At 35.4% G+C, this 15321-nt stretch overlaps 1 protein-coding gene across 4 annotated transcripts in view; it reads right to left on the bottom strand.

Annotated features, from left to right (window-relative positions):
* The window catches only part of LOC138697945 (alkaline phosphatase 4-like), a 120956-nt gene that overhangs the window by 26380 nt on the left and 79255 nt on the right, over positions 1-15321 (bottom strand). For 2 of the 4 annotated variants that reach the window (XM_069823571.1, XM_069823563.1), the window contains exon 2: positions 2591-2735. In XM_069823571.1, coding sequence (XP_069679672.1) covers positions 2591-2722 — 132 coding nt within the window. In that variant the 5' untranslated portion in view covers positions 2723-2735. Of the gene's footprint in view, positions 1-2590; positions 2736-12397; positions 12419-15321 lie in introns of those variants that run through there. The other 2 variants (XM_069823578.1, XM_069823588.1) reach the window with 2 other exon arrangements.

Genomic DNA, 15321 nt, shown 5'->3' on the forward strand with positions numbered 1-15321 from the left:
CCCCGGAAAAAACCTCAACAAAGTAACTTGTCCCAACCAGAATTCGAACTTGGGCCCACTAGTTTCACGGTCAGGCAAGCTGTTACACCACAGCGATGGACACCCTCTTTGTTGTTATGTGTACAGTTACCTCAGCGCAAATATTTTCTAATTTTAACTTACATGTTGTTTTTCTGACTTCGATCGCCTATCTTAACAGTCCAATTAGGTGAATAAAAAAAAACATTGTCCTGGACACAAAATCAAAGTTTGAGATGAATAATACATACCTTCTATATTTTTTAGCCGTAAACAATTAGAAAATGTCACTCATTACCCAGAAACAAAAATCATGTTACATAGTGTTATTTCAATGAATAGTGTGTGTAAACATTTTGCCCTTATCAGTCTCTTGTACAGGTATGGTGATATATAAAGCACTGTTTTCTTCGCGTGACTGTCTTGTCCTTCAATTTTTCTAGTACACAATGGTTCTACACAATAGTGATTAGATACTACGCTGCCACAAACAACACACGTCATATACCGTGACAGGATTGGTTAGGTCATTCATGTGTCCGTCATAGAATCGTGTCAGCCTAACCTGATCCATTTTCGCGAGAATTCTCCTTTTCCTTATAAAGCTCTTTTTTGTTTATTATACGACGCTTTATCAAGTACTATGGCTATACAGAGTGATTAACGAGGATTTACCGTCACTTACAAGAGCTTATTTCCGAAAACATTTTGAGCAAAAAAGTCATATAGACATTTGTCTTAATCTCAATATGAGTGAATAACCCAAACACCCCTTGGCGTAACTAAATGGACTCGCCTGACCCAGGCGCACATCTCTGGCGACTGCCAGGACTAAATAATCGTACTGTACATCCCTAGCCGATGGCGTATCTCAGGCGCAAGCGCATGTGTGTGCTGATCTGGAGCTGAACTCAGATATAGGTTCGATTCCAGCTTAGGCAGATTACGTGGCTGTCTTTTTTACCGAAATTTTAAGCAACCGTAAGGCGAATATGAGGTAATCCACGAAGAATCCTCGGCCTAATGTTGCCAAAATACTATCCTGCTATCATAAATTCCATCGACACTAAATAACCTAGTAGTTCATTAGCGTGGATAAATAAGTTATTATACAGGGAATATCTTTTAACTGTACCAGAGAGTTGTCGCTTTCTGCTCCCAGGCGAGTCTGTGACTAACACGCTGATGACGCAGTTCCCGGTTGGCAGCCTCAGTACTAGACTAGCTGCTGTACAGGGTGAATGCATTCTCCAATGCTCTTTAGTTTCTGAGCTGTGCTTAATTAATATACAGAAAATCTTGTGCGAAAACGCAACACAAGTTCCGATAGAAATTTCCAAACAGACCAGTATCTTGTGTAAAAACAATTAAAAAAAAATCTAGCTAAAAATACAGATCAGTATCTTGTGTAAAAACAACAAAAAAACCTGGCTAAAAATTCAAAGAACAGGTTCAATAAATGATTGTAAAGACTACATAAGAGCTGAAATGGAGTCAATCAGTGCTGCTGAGCTTGTGAAAGTTAATAATAATTGTATAAGAAGGTGTCAGCAATGTGTAGCAGTCAACGGGGACATTTTGAGCATAAAATATGAGCTCGGTAAGTAAAATTAACTGTACATTACTTGCCTGCCAGGCAAACAGTGGATGCATGCATAGCGGGAGACAGTTGCTCTGCAGCCGCAACCAGGAAATTCCAATTCTCCGGGAGAGTTAAAAGATATTCCCTGTAGATATAAGTATATTATACAGGGTGGGCAAAATAAAACTGGCCCGCGGAAAATATAAGTGACATATATGAATTTATATGTATAAGACTGACGCGGAAATGACCCTGACAATGCAGGAAACCGCGAGGAGAGGACAATGAGTAGAGTGCAATCTCCTGGCCACCTCGATCGCCTGATCTCTCTCCCTGTGATTTTTACCTTTGGGGCAAATTGAAGAGTCAGGTGTACTCAAATAATCCTCACACACTGGAAGAGCTACAGCAGAACATTTAAAACGCTATTGCTGCTATCCCTCAGGCAGAGCAGCTACGTGTGTCTCACAATTTGATGAAGCGAGCATCGACGTCAACGGTGGTCATTTCCAGCATCTTCTGTGATGTTCATTAACAAAGGTCAGTCTTAAACAGTCTTATAACTACAAATATATATAAATGTAAATATTACAAATTTTCCGGGCCAGTTTTATTATACTCACACGGTACAAGAAATACGGAGTGCGTGGCGTGTTGTTTCATTATTTGCCGGCAATTTTGCAGATTTTGTGAAGCCTAAATTTTGAAAACGCGGTTTATTATTTCATAACAGTTGGGCTTCATGCAATCCCTAATAAGGTCCGAAACCATCGCACATCATTCCACACCTCTATTTCATTTTAATATTGGAATATGAGTATAAAATGTTAACAACTGATAACTCAGATATTTTTCATCGGAGACCCTGCGTTCCTTATATCAAATTGCTTGTCTACAACCCTTCAATAACCTCGGTTGAGTTCCTACCAAACGCTAATCAAACATGCTGCATACAGCTAGTGAAACATTATAATATTGTATGTTGCTTACCTTCTTGTTTAAGGCATCATGTAGTCTCTTTTCACCATACCGATTCCAGTAATTGACCTCTTCCACAGGAACGCCGAATACAACGGTCATTGCTAATGTTAACATCAGATTCGTTAACGCCGTCTTCTCCATGTCGTATTGTGTTCTGAAAAAAAAAATATATATATACCGGTATATTATATTATGTATTAATGAGTACCCCGTAACTACACCATTGCCATTTGACACAGACGAGGAGTATTGAGAATAAATGCTTCATTCGACCAATTCAAATGCGTGAATTTATCGCTTTTTATCGCCATAGACTTTTAATGACACAATTACGTGCCTTTCAGACAATAAACTCTTGCAACGACCTCACTGAATTATTAAAGTACACTAACTCGATTTTCAATGGATTGACGAGTTTTTACGTAACATTTTACTGTCCATTGTTCAGCTTTCGGCAGTTACACTTTTGCTTCGGCAACTGTATTACTCACTATATAATTAAACACACTTTCTCCCACACAAAAAACTAAACAAAATATGAGACTCGTTTTTACATTTTTTTTTATTAATTTCGCAGGCAAGTCTGAACGAAAATCTTCCCTGACATACATTGTATAGGTAGATATATTAATAATATTACGCATCCAATCTCCACGGTAAGATGAATGAAGAACCCTGCGAATGGTTTTTCAGGCCCGGAGATACTACAGACATGACTCAAGGTCCTAACAGTCACCAGATAAAACCACTTAGGTGGCTTCCGACTGGCATGAATATCTATTGGCTGCAAACAAGGGTCGTCGCAAGGTACCTACATATGAAGGGTTCAGAACCATAGTGGGCCAAGCGCCATTTAATAAAACCGTAGAAAACAAGGGTTAAAATGAAGTTATTACCATAATTCAATGGAAACATATAGCAAGTAATATAAGGTATACACATTCAAACTAAATGATATATCAATCTTCATTAAACTATGGTATTCACTTAACTGTAATCCTTGCTTTCTCCGTTTTTAATAAATGGCGCTTGGCCCACTATGGTTCTGAACCCTTCATATGTTTTATTATATATCTGCTGTGACTAACGGTTGAGTATGAAGTGGCTTATTTTGGTGGTGGGGGTCAGAGTGCTAAAAAGAAGAAACAAAATATAGTCTAGGCCTATGATGAAGGATGAGTGGAGTGGAGAAAAATTCTCTCCGGCACTGGGACTCGAACCTGGATTTTCAGCTCTAGTGCTGATGCTTTATCCACTAAGCCACACCGGTTTTCCTTTTGTGGCCAACCCTCATGTACTATGTCACAGATGTGTGACAGTGGCACAATTTCCAACACACTATGTGGAGAGGTGCACTTATTACGAGTGACTAAGTGGCCGGAATCCGACGGAATGAACGTCGTCTTAAATCACTAAGTGATTATTTACGCATATCATATTATTATGATGTACCGAAGTACATATGACTTTCCGTGCAGGAATTCTGCATTATCATATGATGAAGGATGGGTAGAGCGGAGAAAAATTCTCTCCGGCACCGGGACTCGAACCCGGGTTTTCAGCTCTACGTGCTGACGCTTTATCCACTAAGTCACAGAGAATTTTTCTCCGCTCCATCCATTCTTCATTCTTCTCGCAAGTTATGCGAGAGAGAAATCTAGACGAAAGGAAAGTACTGTATGTACCTACAATGTATGAATTCATATATTAATGAAGTTTATTTACCACAACTCTATATATTGAAACATTATCTTTTTTTTTAAAGTAAGTTAAACAAGGGAGATGTTTGAATATACAGAGTGAGTCAGGAGGAAAGGTACATGTTGTAATAGGTGACAATATTGGTGATTCTGAGAAAAACAGTTTAAATGAAATATGCCCTATTCTTAACAGTATCGAACATACAACTGTTTGAAAATCACGGCCGTCAGTCTCATGTCTCAGAACTCAGATGCGGACGCAAAACCAAACCGGCATTAGGTTGTAGTATTACCTTTATTGGTCATTTCAATGCGCAATGGGCGTTGGATCGATCGCGGTGGAGTCGTTTTTGGCCACTGAGGTCACCCGACCGTACTCTATTGGATTACTCTGTGTGGAGTTGGCTTAAGAGTGAAATCTACAAGCAAAAGTGGAAACAAGGGAGGAACTTCTAGCTCGAATTTTACATGTTTGTGCTGAAGTAAAGGTATGTCCGAATCAGCTCAGATCAGCAACACAACAGCTGGTCTACAAGACGTGCAAAGTGCGTTGAAGTTGTTGGTGGACTTTTTTTTTAACATATTCTGTAAAGAAAAGTAAACAATTCAACAGAACATAAGGTAACAATGTTTTAATTTACTATCACCTGCACTCGTTCTTCTTTGTTTCGATTAGTTTTCTCAGTAACCGTAAGAACAGGACATATGTTCATATAAAGTTTTTTGTTCAGAATCATCAATATTATCACCTCTAAAACCATCTCCTGACCCATATACCTTTCCTCCTGACTCTAGAAGCATGAAAATGTGAACAACACATCCACGAATTCGTGTTTTAATGAAATTTGTTCATCATAACCCTGTTGTACAGTATATAGAATCGGTAATCTTATAAACTTATAATGAACAAGTTAAATGAGACAAATGTCCGACTGCGTCTGAATGAATAAAAATTGTGTACATGTATGAATTCATGTATTAATGAAGTTTATTTAGGCCTGCCATAAGTCTATTTTGAAAAGTATTGACGATATTACGCTTCTATACTGCAAGTACTAGCACAACGTTCCTAACAACATAACAATACGTTCATTTACGTTGAAAGGTTTGTTATGTGAATGAATGACATAAGAAAAGAAATCGAATAATAGAACGTGAAAAGAATTGCTAAGATGACGTCACCGTAACATTAGTTATGATGCAAATTGAAACAACTTTACTGTTGGATTTACAATGCAGTTGTAAGAGAGATGGCATTCTCTTGTACACCAATTCACCTCGTTGCTAGAAAAAAAGTTTGAATTCCACGGAACAAAAACACATAACATTTATATTTATTTACATTTAGAGGATTGAAACAACGTTCAGTAATTGATAGTAAAAGTGCATATGTTGCAGAAACGTAGATATTGAAGAACTGCTGATTTTTGGAGTTACCATACTGAAAGACATCTCCACAAATGTCAACCTGAAAGAGGTCACATCCATAGTTTATACAGTACTCATCGGCCTTTATAGCATGGGTTTGTTCGGAAGGAAACGAAAAGTTAGGGTTTAATGTCGTAGGTTTAGGGCACGCAAAAAAAACCCTACGAATATCTAGCCGGGGAGCACTTCCACAAAATTAAATATTTAGAATTCTCCAGATATGCAACGGCTATCTGGAAACTAACTTCATTTCTCATGTAGCACGCTGAGTTTTGTCAGTGACGACGCCATTTTTTTCTCAGGGATGTTGTGTGACTTAGTATGCAGCCAGTTATAGTGGAGTGAAGATCGTATCGTCTTTAGTACTGTACAGTTTACAGCGACCGTTCAAAATGTGTGGTGCTATTGGAAATTCCGACAGCGGTGAAACACGGTCAGTAATATGATGTCTTCCTGCAAAAAAAATTTGAAGTAGTAGAAATCCATTGTCAACTTTACGCAGCCTCTATAAATTTCGCAGAGACAAAAATCAGTCAATGGAGTGGGGGACACAAAAAACAAGGAAGTGCAGTCAAACTCATGGCCACTGTCTTTTGAGACAGAAAAGGAGTAGGCCTATTGCTGTTGGATTTCTTGGAACGAGGCATCACAATAACAATAAACAAATTAATAAGGGTCATTCAGCGTTCAGACATGGCTCAAATCATAGGCGGCAGAATTATATCATGAAGGTATTATGAAACTTATGAAGTGCTACGACAAAATATGTCTTAATTTGGCTGGAGACTACGTTGAAAAATAGTTTAATGTTGTACTCGTAGTTTCAAGTTTCTACTAATTCATTTTCACAAAAATCGAATGAAGTTATAGGTCTAACTGATATACATGACATAATACCAGAAGAAATGTCCCTCCCTACTCTTTTGGCAGAACCTAAATGCTTTACAACAGCTGGACTGGATTAAGACACAATAGGAATTATGGATCAAGATTATACAATTCAATATTGAAAAATAATCCAGAGCTAAGCAATTTACACATTCTTAAGTTTAAAAATAAAGTAAAATTGTTTGTATGACTATGTTTTATTTTATTATTATTATGATTGTTGGTAATTATTATATACTGTATCTAACCTCAATGGGGATTGCCCTCAACCACATAAAATTAAAACAATAATTTCGTACCAAGCTTTTTTTCAGATTAAAAAGAGTGATAAGAGATAAAATATTGACAAAGATATAAATAGATCGACTTTTTAATAATAACTGTATGTTTCCTTACAAACGATTTCTTAGCATCGACATAGATACATTGGATTGTACTTGTCACTATCTTTGTCTCTAGAGATTTCTCAAAATTTATATTTTCCCCGCCATTGAATTAAATATTTTGTTGTGATATCTCTAGCACCTAATGGGAGGCCCATAACTGAAATTTTATTAATAATATTTTAATATTAATATTGTATTTATCCTGGAAATAAGAAATACCTGACTCACAGATATTTTGTTTTTCAGTCTTAAGTTTTTCTGATTGTAGGCTATGTTAGAAAATTCGAAGAGAATGGTAAGAGGTATATTTTCGGATTCATTTATCTCCCTCCTTCCCCCACCTCGATAATGCATAACATAATATCATCAATACGGCGGTTACTGTCACAATGATTTTTTTTTAGTGGACTTCGAGTTCTTTTTTTCTAATTACTCTATGCTTAGGCCTATATAAATTTTGTTAACTCTCGCTTAGTGGTTTTTATATTTATTTTATCAATGACATTGTTATTATTATTGTTATTATTATTTATTTCGTATTACTATTTATTATTATTATAATTATTATTGTTATTATAGAAAATAATAATAATAATAATAATAATAATAATAATAATAATAATAATAATAATAATAATAATAAAATGTAGATTTGTTTCGTTATATGTATAAAAAGTTAAATAGATACAATTTAATGTTAAATAAGACAATTTGGATCGAAGTAGGCCTAATGATTAACACAATGAAGGAAAATTGATATATTAAAAATAAATATTCCATAAAAGTAAGATTTGAAGAAAGGTATTCTAGAGGCGAAAAGCAGGCTTTCTGACCATCAGCTTTTGAAAGTAGTCTATGTCTGACAACCCTTTACACTATACACGCTAAATACGCTATTTTCACTATTTATACTATCATAAAGAGTGAAGGTATACATGATCAAAAATTATTTACACTATTGTACACAATTTACAAAATAAGTAGGTCATAGTAGTACGAAATAAAATACCTCGCATTCAATACACAACACTGCATAAGCTTAATATTGTAAATAATGTTTGATCAACGTAATTTTTTTTTAATATTATGGTTTATTTAATGACGCTCGCAACTGCTGAGGTTATATCAGCGTCGCCAGTGTGCCGGAATTTTGTCCCGCAGAAAGTTTTTTACATGCCAGTAAATATACTGACATGAGACTGTCACATTTAAGCGCACTTGAATGCCATCGACCTGGGCCGGGATCGAACCCGCAACCTCGAGCACATAAGGCCAGCGCTATACCAACTGCGCTACCGAGGCCGACTTTATAAATGTAGGTCTACATTCTTTATTATGGTGTAAATAATAAAAATAGCTAATTGTAGTGTATATAGTGTAAATAATGTAAATTGTAAATATTAGTGTAATCGTTAAAGTGGTAGACTACATATTTTATGTAAATATGGGTTTCAGGTAGTAGCTCCCTGTAAAGCAGGTTTGAATAATTTCAAGGAAAAATTGTTCCGGGACCGGGTCCCGGGATTGGTCCATATTTTGTTTTGCCCAACTTGACTAAATGAGAGTCGCGTGAGCCGTCAGTCAAGTATTTCGCTTGCTAGACGCACTCACGTCGTTCACTTAAAACTCTATGTTTGTAACGGCATTTGGTTTGAGGATGATAACGATAGAGGGGACCTAAGAATCTAAATGAAGACCTCTTCTAGAGACGCTTCTTCAATTAAAGTTGGCCTTGGCTTATAATCTTGCAAGACAGAACACCGGGACATTTGATTAGAACTCTCAGCTAGTTAAATCCTGGTTGAGTTAGACAAGTAAAATGTTCTAGGACTTTAATTATACGATAAAAACCTTAATGAACTGACGAACGCAGTGCAAGGTCACAAATGCATACGTGACAATTAAACGATGAATAAAAGGACGAAACAGGAAATACTCATGTTAAATCGGTACTGTTTTGTAGAATTTCAGAAAGTCTGATGTATTTCGCAATGAAGACGTGGATGAAAATGAAGTATGGTCGCTATGTCACATTGTAGACCCAAAGTTTAGGCTACTCTTATCACATTCTCCTTCTTCTTAAAATTGAGGTATATCCAACGTTAGATATTTATAATTAATCGGTAATGAAAAAGTCGAGCCCAAACTTTTTATTACTACTCTTATCGTTGCTTTGCTCTCCATTTAAACAAATTAATTTATTCGAAATAGATTATGGTCCATTTTGATTAGAACTATCAAAGCATCAGAAGGATGGGCTGACAAGTAAACATTCTCATGGGGGCAGATAACAATGTTATTTTTTTCTCTTCCACCAAGTTAATAATGTCAAAACAAGTGCTTATACAAATTTTGGCCTCTCGAGTGCAATACCCAAGGTCGTCCAGAAAATAAGTTTCCCTGGGGCCGTTCACAGTACGAAAACGCAATTTTATGGAAATATTTATTGGAACTGGCATAATAGGCCTAATTATTGAGATATTTTTCAACATATTCCTCGCCGAACTTGGGACATTTCTCTACTCTTTGCTGATGATTTAGCCCTAGTTGCATGCAATGAAGATGAGCTTCAGTATTCAGTGCATAATCTAAATACGAGTATGATCAGCGCAAAATACGACATGGAAATCAATATTGAAAAAAACAAAAGTCATAGCATTTCGTGGGAAATACACGGCCGCAAGGAAAATTTGCTTAAACAACAAATTATTAAAAAGAGTAAATGAGTTTACGTATCTTGACTATAATTTAACATTTTCTGGTGAAACAGATATAACTTCTAAAATTTGCAAATACAATAAAACAATGGGAATAATCAGCAAAATTATGAAGCCTTCCCTAGTAGGCCCACTGCGACACAAGAATACGTTTGTATAAAACCTTAGCCAGACTTGTACTATGTTACGGAAGTGAAGCATGGACAATGAGAAGTACGGATATCTGCAGAATAACGGTCTGTGAAATGAAATTTGAGAGAGCAACACTAGGATATAGTCGCTTGGACCACAAAAGAAATGAGGATATCATGCAATAACTTCAATTACAACCAGTCTCACAGTTTATAAATAAGTACCAGCTGCAGTAGAAAAACCATGTCCAACGAATGAAACGGAATAGACTTCCAAAAGCCATGCTTCAATACCGTCCCCAGAGGAAGAGATCTTTAGGCCGTCCAAAAAAAGGTGGACCGAGAATGACTCACTGAGACCGTAACAGGCCTTGGGCCTTATACCTGTTTGGATGATAATTATAATATCATTGATATTATTATTATTATTATTTATTTATTTATTTATTTTAGCCACAGAAAAATGATACAATTTTCTTCAAAAGTGAATAGCAGCCGAAAGCTAAGAATAAGATTCTCACAGCGTGGACCTTAAAAATAGACAGGCGACCAGAAGTACTGATTCATCTATTTTCAGTAACTTTAGGACTAGATACTGCTGGTGCTGCAATGACAATAAGTCTGATGTTGACTATTTGCCCAAGGTGTTTGAGCTCTTGTGCCACATGTTGATATTTGCTGACTTTGTTGTTGTGTGCAGTATGAAGGTTATGACGTAGTGTAAGTGCAATGTCAACTGAGTTCCTTATTTGTTGCTATATTTGTTTGTTTATAATTATTATAAAGAGTACTGAATATTGGGAGTCACAGTAATACAGTATCTATAAAAATTTCTCTATCCCAATATAATAATAATTTGATACCGGTATTTGATATTTGTCAGTCAACTTTACAATTCATAATTATGGTGGACCTTTATATATTACAATAATTGATATTTGATATTTATTTGTCAGTCAACTTTACAATTCATAATTATAGTGGACCTTTAAATATAATAATAATAATAATAATAATAATAATAATAATAATAATAATAATAATAATAATAATAATAATAATAATAATAATAATACATTCACAGTTTTCTGCCGAAAGTCAGTCTTTCACTGCAAACCCAGCATTCTCTAATCTGTCCTATTTTCTGACTTTCTCTTACTCTCCGCATATGATCCATATATCTTAATGTCGTCTATCATCTGATAACTTCTTCTACCTTAAACTCTTCTTCCATTCACCATTCCATCCAGTACATCTTTTAGTAGGCAGTTTCTTCTCAGTCAGAGACCCAACCAATTCCTTTTTCTCTTCCTGATCAGTTTCAGCATCATTCTTCCTTCGTCCACTCTTTCCAACAGAGCTTCATTTCTTATTCTGTCTGTCCATTTCACACTCTCCATTCTTTTCCATATCTACATTTCAAATGCTTCTAATCGCTTCTCTTCACTTCGTCGTAATGTCCATATATCTGCCCATACAATGCCACACTCCACACAAAGCAGTCTCTCCCCTTATATCTTTTTCCAGAAGTCCGAAGAGGATGCTTATTTTTTTTATTAAAAGCTTCCTTTGCCATTGCTGTCCTCCTTTTGACTTCCTGGTAGCAGCTCATTTTCTGCTTATAGTACACCCCAAATATTTGAAGCTACCCACTTGTTCTACTGCCTTATTTAGAATTCGCACTTTAACCTTCTTTATTTTTCTTCCTATAACTATGATCTTCGTCTTGTTTGAATTTACTTTCACCCCTACTGCTCAAAGTATATCACTTAGTATCGTCGCCGCTTCTGCTAACATAGCCTGATCAACAAATGTTATAGGCCTACACTTTATTCTTCTCCCACCTACCATCACACATTCCATGTTCTGAAAATAGCTCTTCACTAGATTCTCTAAGTAAATGTTGAACACGGTAGGTGATAAAGGGAATTCTTGTCGTACCTATTTCACTTCCTTCTGACATTTCTTCTCCTATCCTGACTTTGACTAATTGTTTCATATAAAGATTACTGAACAATGAACAGCCTTCTCTCTTTCCAATCCATACCAATTTTCTTCTGGATCCTCATAAGTTTATGCCAATCCACTCTGTCAAATGCCCTTTCTAGATCCAATTATATACTATAACTTCTAAATTTCTTTATTATCCTCTAAATTTCTTTAGCCGATAGTTCGCAGGAATCCAATTACATCTCCCGTATCTTTTCTCTTCCTGAAACCAAACTACTGGTATTCCAACTCTCCTATCTTAGAAATAATAATAATAATAATAATAATAATAATAATAATAATAATAATAATAATAATTTTGTATTATCATAGTCATTCTTCCGTTAAGCTATTGATTGACTAATCGATATTGGATAGTACATTACTATTAACAAATTATCATAATAAACATTATTATTATTATCATTATCATCATTATCATTATCATTATCATTATCATTATCATTATTATCATTATTATTATTATTATTATTATTATTATTATTATTATTATTATTATGGTACAGCTGAGGTGAAATACCCTTGTGTAAATATAGAAATTAACAGTACTACTTACAAATGAGATAAGTTCTTTGTCAAAATGTAAAATTGGTTCACTTCTCCCCCTCCACAATCATGCACCACGAGTTCACATAGTCGACTATCGTTATGAAGAAAAATCACATTAAATAATTACGTATGTATGGCCTTTCATTGACTCCCACCACTACCGCCTCCTGAATGGTCAGCACGTTTCACTTGGTTCCAGCCACTGAATGCACAATATGTAGGTCAAGGTTGCGACAGCTGAAGAGAGGTTCTTCACCAATCCGCAAGTATCTCCCAAGTGCATCACTTTATTGTGACTAAGCGCGCTCTTATTGAGTAACAATGACACCGGATATTTCATGTTTGCTTCCCATTTACGTGCACTAAGAAATAGCTAATTTAAAGACATAGTATGAAATTCGATACATACACACCTTGTAGAATAATAACAACAATAATAATAATAATAATAATAATAATAATAATAATAATAATAATAATAATAATGTACCATATTAGGAAGAAGACATCAATGTAAAATTAACATTTTAACTTCTGAAATAAAACAGATAATTACCCATTTGAAATGATGGGAGGGGATCTTAAAATGTTGCGGCCTTCAGCCGTATTTGAATCTTGAGGAGACCTCTTCTACCCAACATCATCAAATGTAGGTGTTGTGCACTATTTCTAAAAATTATTATGAAGGCGATTTATCATAACTGACAAAAATCAATATGTTATACTTGCTTATTTACTTACTTACTTACTTACTTACTGGCTTTTAAGGAACCCGGAGGTTCATTGCCGCCCTCACATAAGCCCGTCATTGGTCCCTATCCTGAGCAAAATTAATCCATTCTCTATCATCATATCCCACCTCCCTCAAATCCATTTTAATATTATCTTCCCATCTACGTCTCGGCCTCCCTAAAGGTCTTTTTCCCTCCGGCCTCCCAACTAACACTCTATATGCATTTCTGGATTCGCCCATACGTGCTACATGCCCTGCCCATCTCAAACGTCTGGATTTAATGTTCCTAATTATGCCAGGTGAAGAATACAATGCGTGCAGTTCTGTGTTGTGTAACTTTCTCCATTCTTCTGTAACTTCATCCCTCTTAGCCCCAAATATTTTCCTAAGAATCTTATTCTCAAACACTCGTAGTCTCTGTTCCTCTCTCAAAGTGAGAGTCCAAGTTTCACAACATACAGAACAACCGGTAATATAACTGTTTTATAAATTCTAACTTTCAGATTTTTCGACAGCAGACTGGATGATAAAAGTTTCTCAACCGAATAATAACAGGCATTTCCCATATTTATTCTGTGTTTAATTTCCTCCCGAGTATCATTTGTATTTGTTACTGTTGCTCCCAGGTATTTGAATTTTTCCATCTCTTCAAAAGATAAATTGCCAATTTTTATATCTCTATTTCGTACAATATTCTCGTCACGAAACATAATCATATACTTTGTCTTTTCGGGATTTACTTCCAAACCTATCGCTTTACTTGGTTCAAGTAAAATTCCCGTGTTTTCCCTAATCGTTTGTGGATTTTCTCCTAACATATTCACGTCATCCGCATAGACAAGCAGCTGATGTAATCCGTTCAATTCCAAACCCTCTCTGTTATCCTGGACTTTCCTAATGGCATACTCTAGAGCAAAATTAAAAAGTAAATGCTAACAAATTGATCATGAATGAGCAAAAATTATTCATTTTAAATCGAAAGAAGAAAAGCAAAATTAAGTTTAAGTGAGCCAACCCTTAACAGAAACCAAGCATTTATTAATCTCTTAAGAAAAATAGAGAAAATGTACAGGCCATATTTAATTATTAACTAAGAGTTATACTTTTTTTACCAGAACAAACACTGCTGGTGTGAAGAGATAAAGAAAAGAAATATATGTATAGTAGATAGAGCACACACTAAGAACAACCAGTAGTAGTACAGAGAAAACAGCACTGGATTATACCTAAAGACAGTTAAGGCTATGGTTCAGTGGGGGGGGGGGGGGAATTAAAATATGAAAATTTGCTTTTTAACTTTAAAAAATAAAATAATGTTTCAGTTTTCTAAATCTGTGTTCATTTTGGCCCTATAAAAATTTAAAGCCCTTCAGGATGAATTTAAAGGGACAAGCGCTTGCGTGTAGCTGCAGCCCTTTAAACTGACACTCAGCTGTCATTCTGACAGAGTTTGTTTTTTATTCTAACTAATTTTACTTTTCATTCAGTTCATATTTCACGCTGTTGTGTACAAGAAAACTGTGTGTGATAGATCTGCATAAGAAGGAAAGATATCGATAGTATATAATAATATCATAAATGTTGTGCTTTGATCATTGTTTTTTCTCGATTTTCCAATTTTCAACATTTTGTAACATTCAAAATGCTCTGTAATGAATGCAGTTTTTCTCCAATTTCAGTGAAATTTTGAACAGAAGTCCACAAAAGTATGTGAAGTAAATTGACTTATGTGTTTTATTCTGCTATTAAAAGTATTCAAATCCCCAGGTGTTGAGGATGTGATAAGTTTTAGAACATTGAAAAATTAACAACTAAAAGAGTAAATATTTTTTCTGAAAAAGTAATTGAAAAAATATGAAAAACATGTATCATATTTTACATACATCTATTAGGAGTAAATGAAATATTTATTTATTTTATTTTATTGGGTTATTTTACGACGCTGTATCAACATCTACGTTATTTAGCGTCTGAATGAAATGAAGGTGATAATGCCGGTGAAATGAGTCCGGGGTCCAGTACCGAAAGTTACCCAGCATTTGCTCGTATTGGGTTGAGGGAAAACCCCGGAAAAAACCTCAACCAGATAACTTGCCCCGACCGGGATTCGAACCCGGGCCACCTGGTTTTGCAGCCAGACGCGCTGACCGTTACTCCACAGGTGTGGACTAAATTAAATATAAATTTAAAGAAAAATA

Source organism: Periplaneta americana, chromosome 1, assembly GCF_040183065.1.
Source record: "Periplaneta americana isolate PAMFEO1 chromosome 1, P.americana_PAMFEO1_priV1, whole genome shotgun sequence".
Lineage (NCBI taxonomy): Eukaryota > Metazoa > Arthropoda > Insecta > Blattodea > Blattidae > Periplaneta > Periplaneta americana.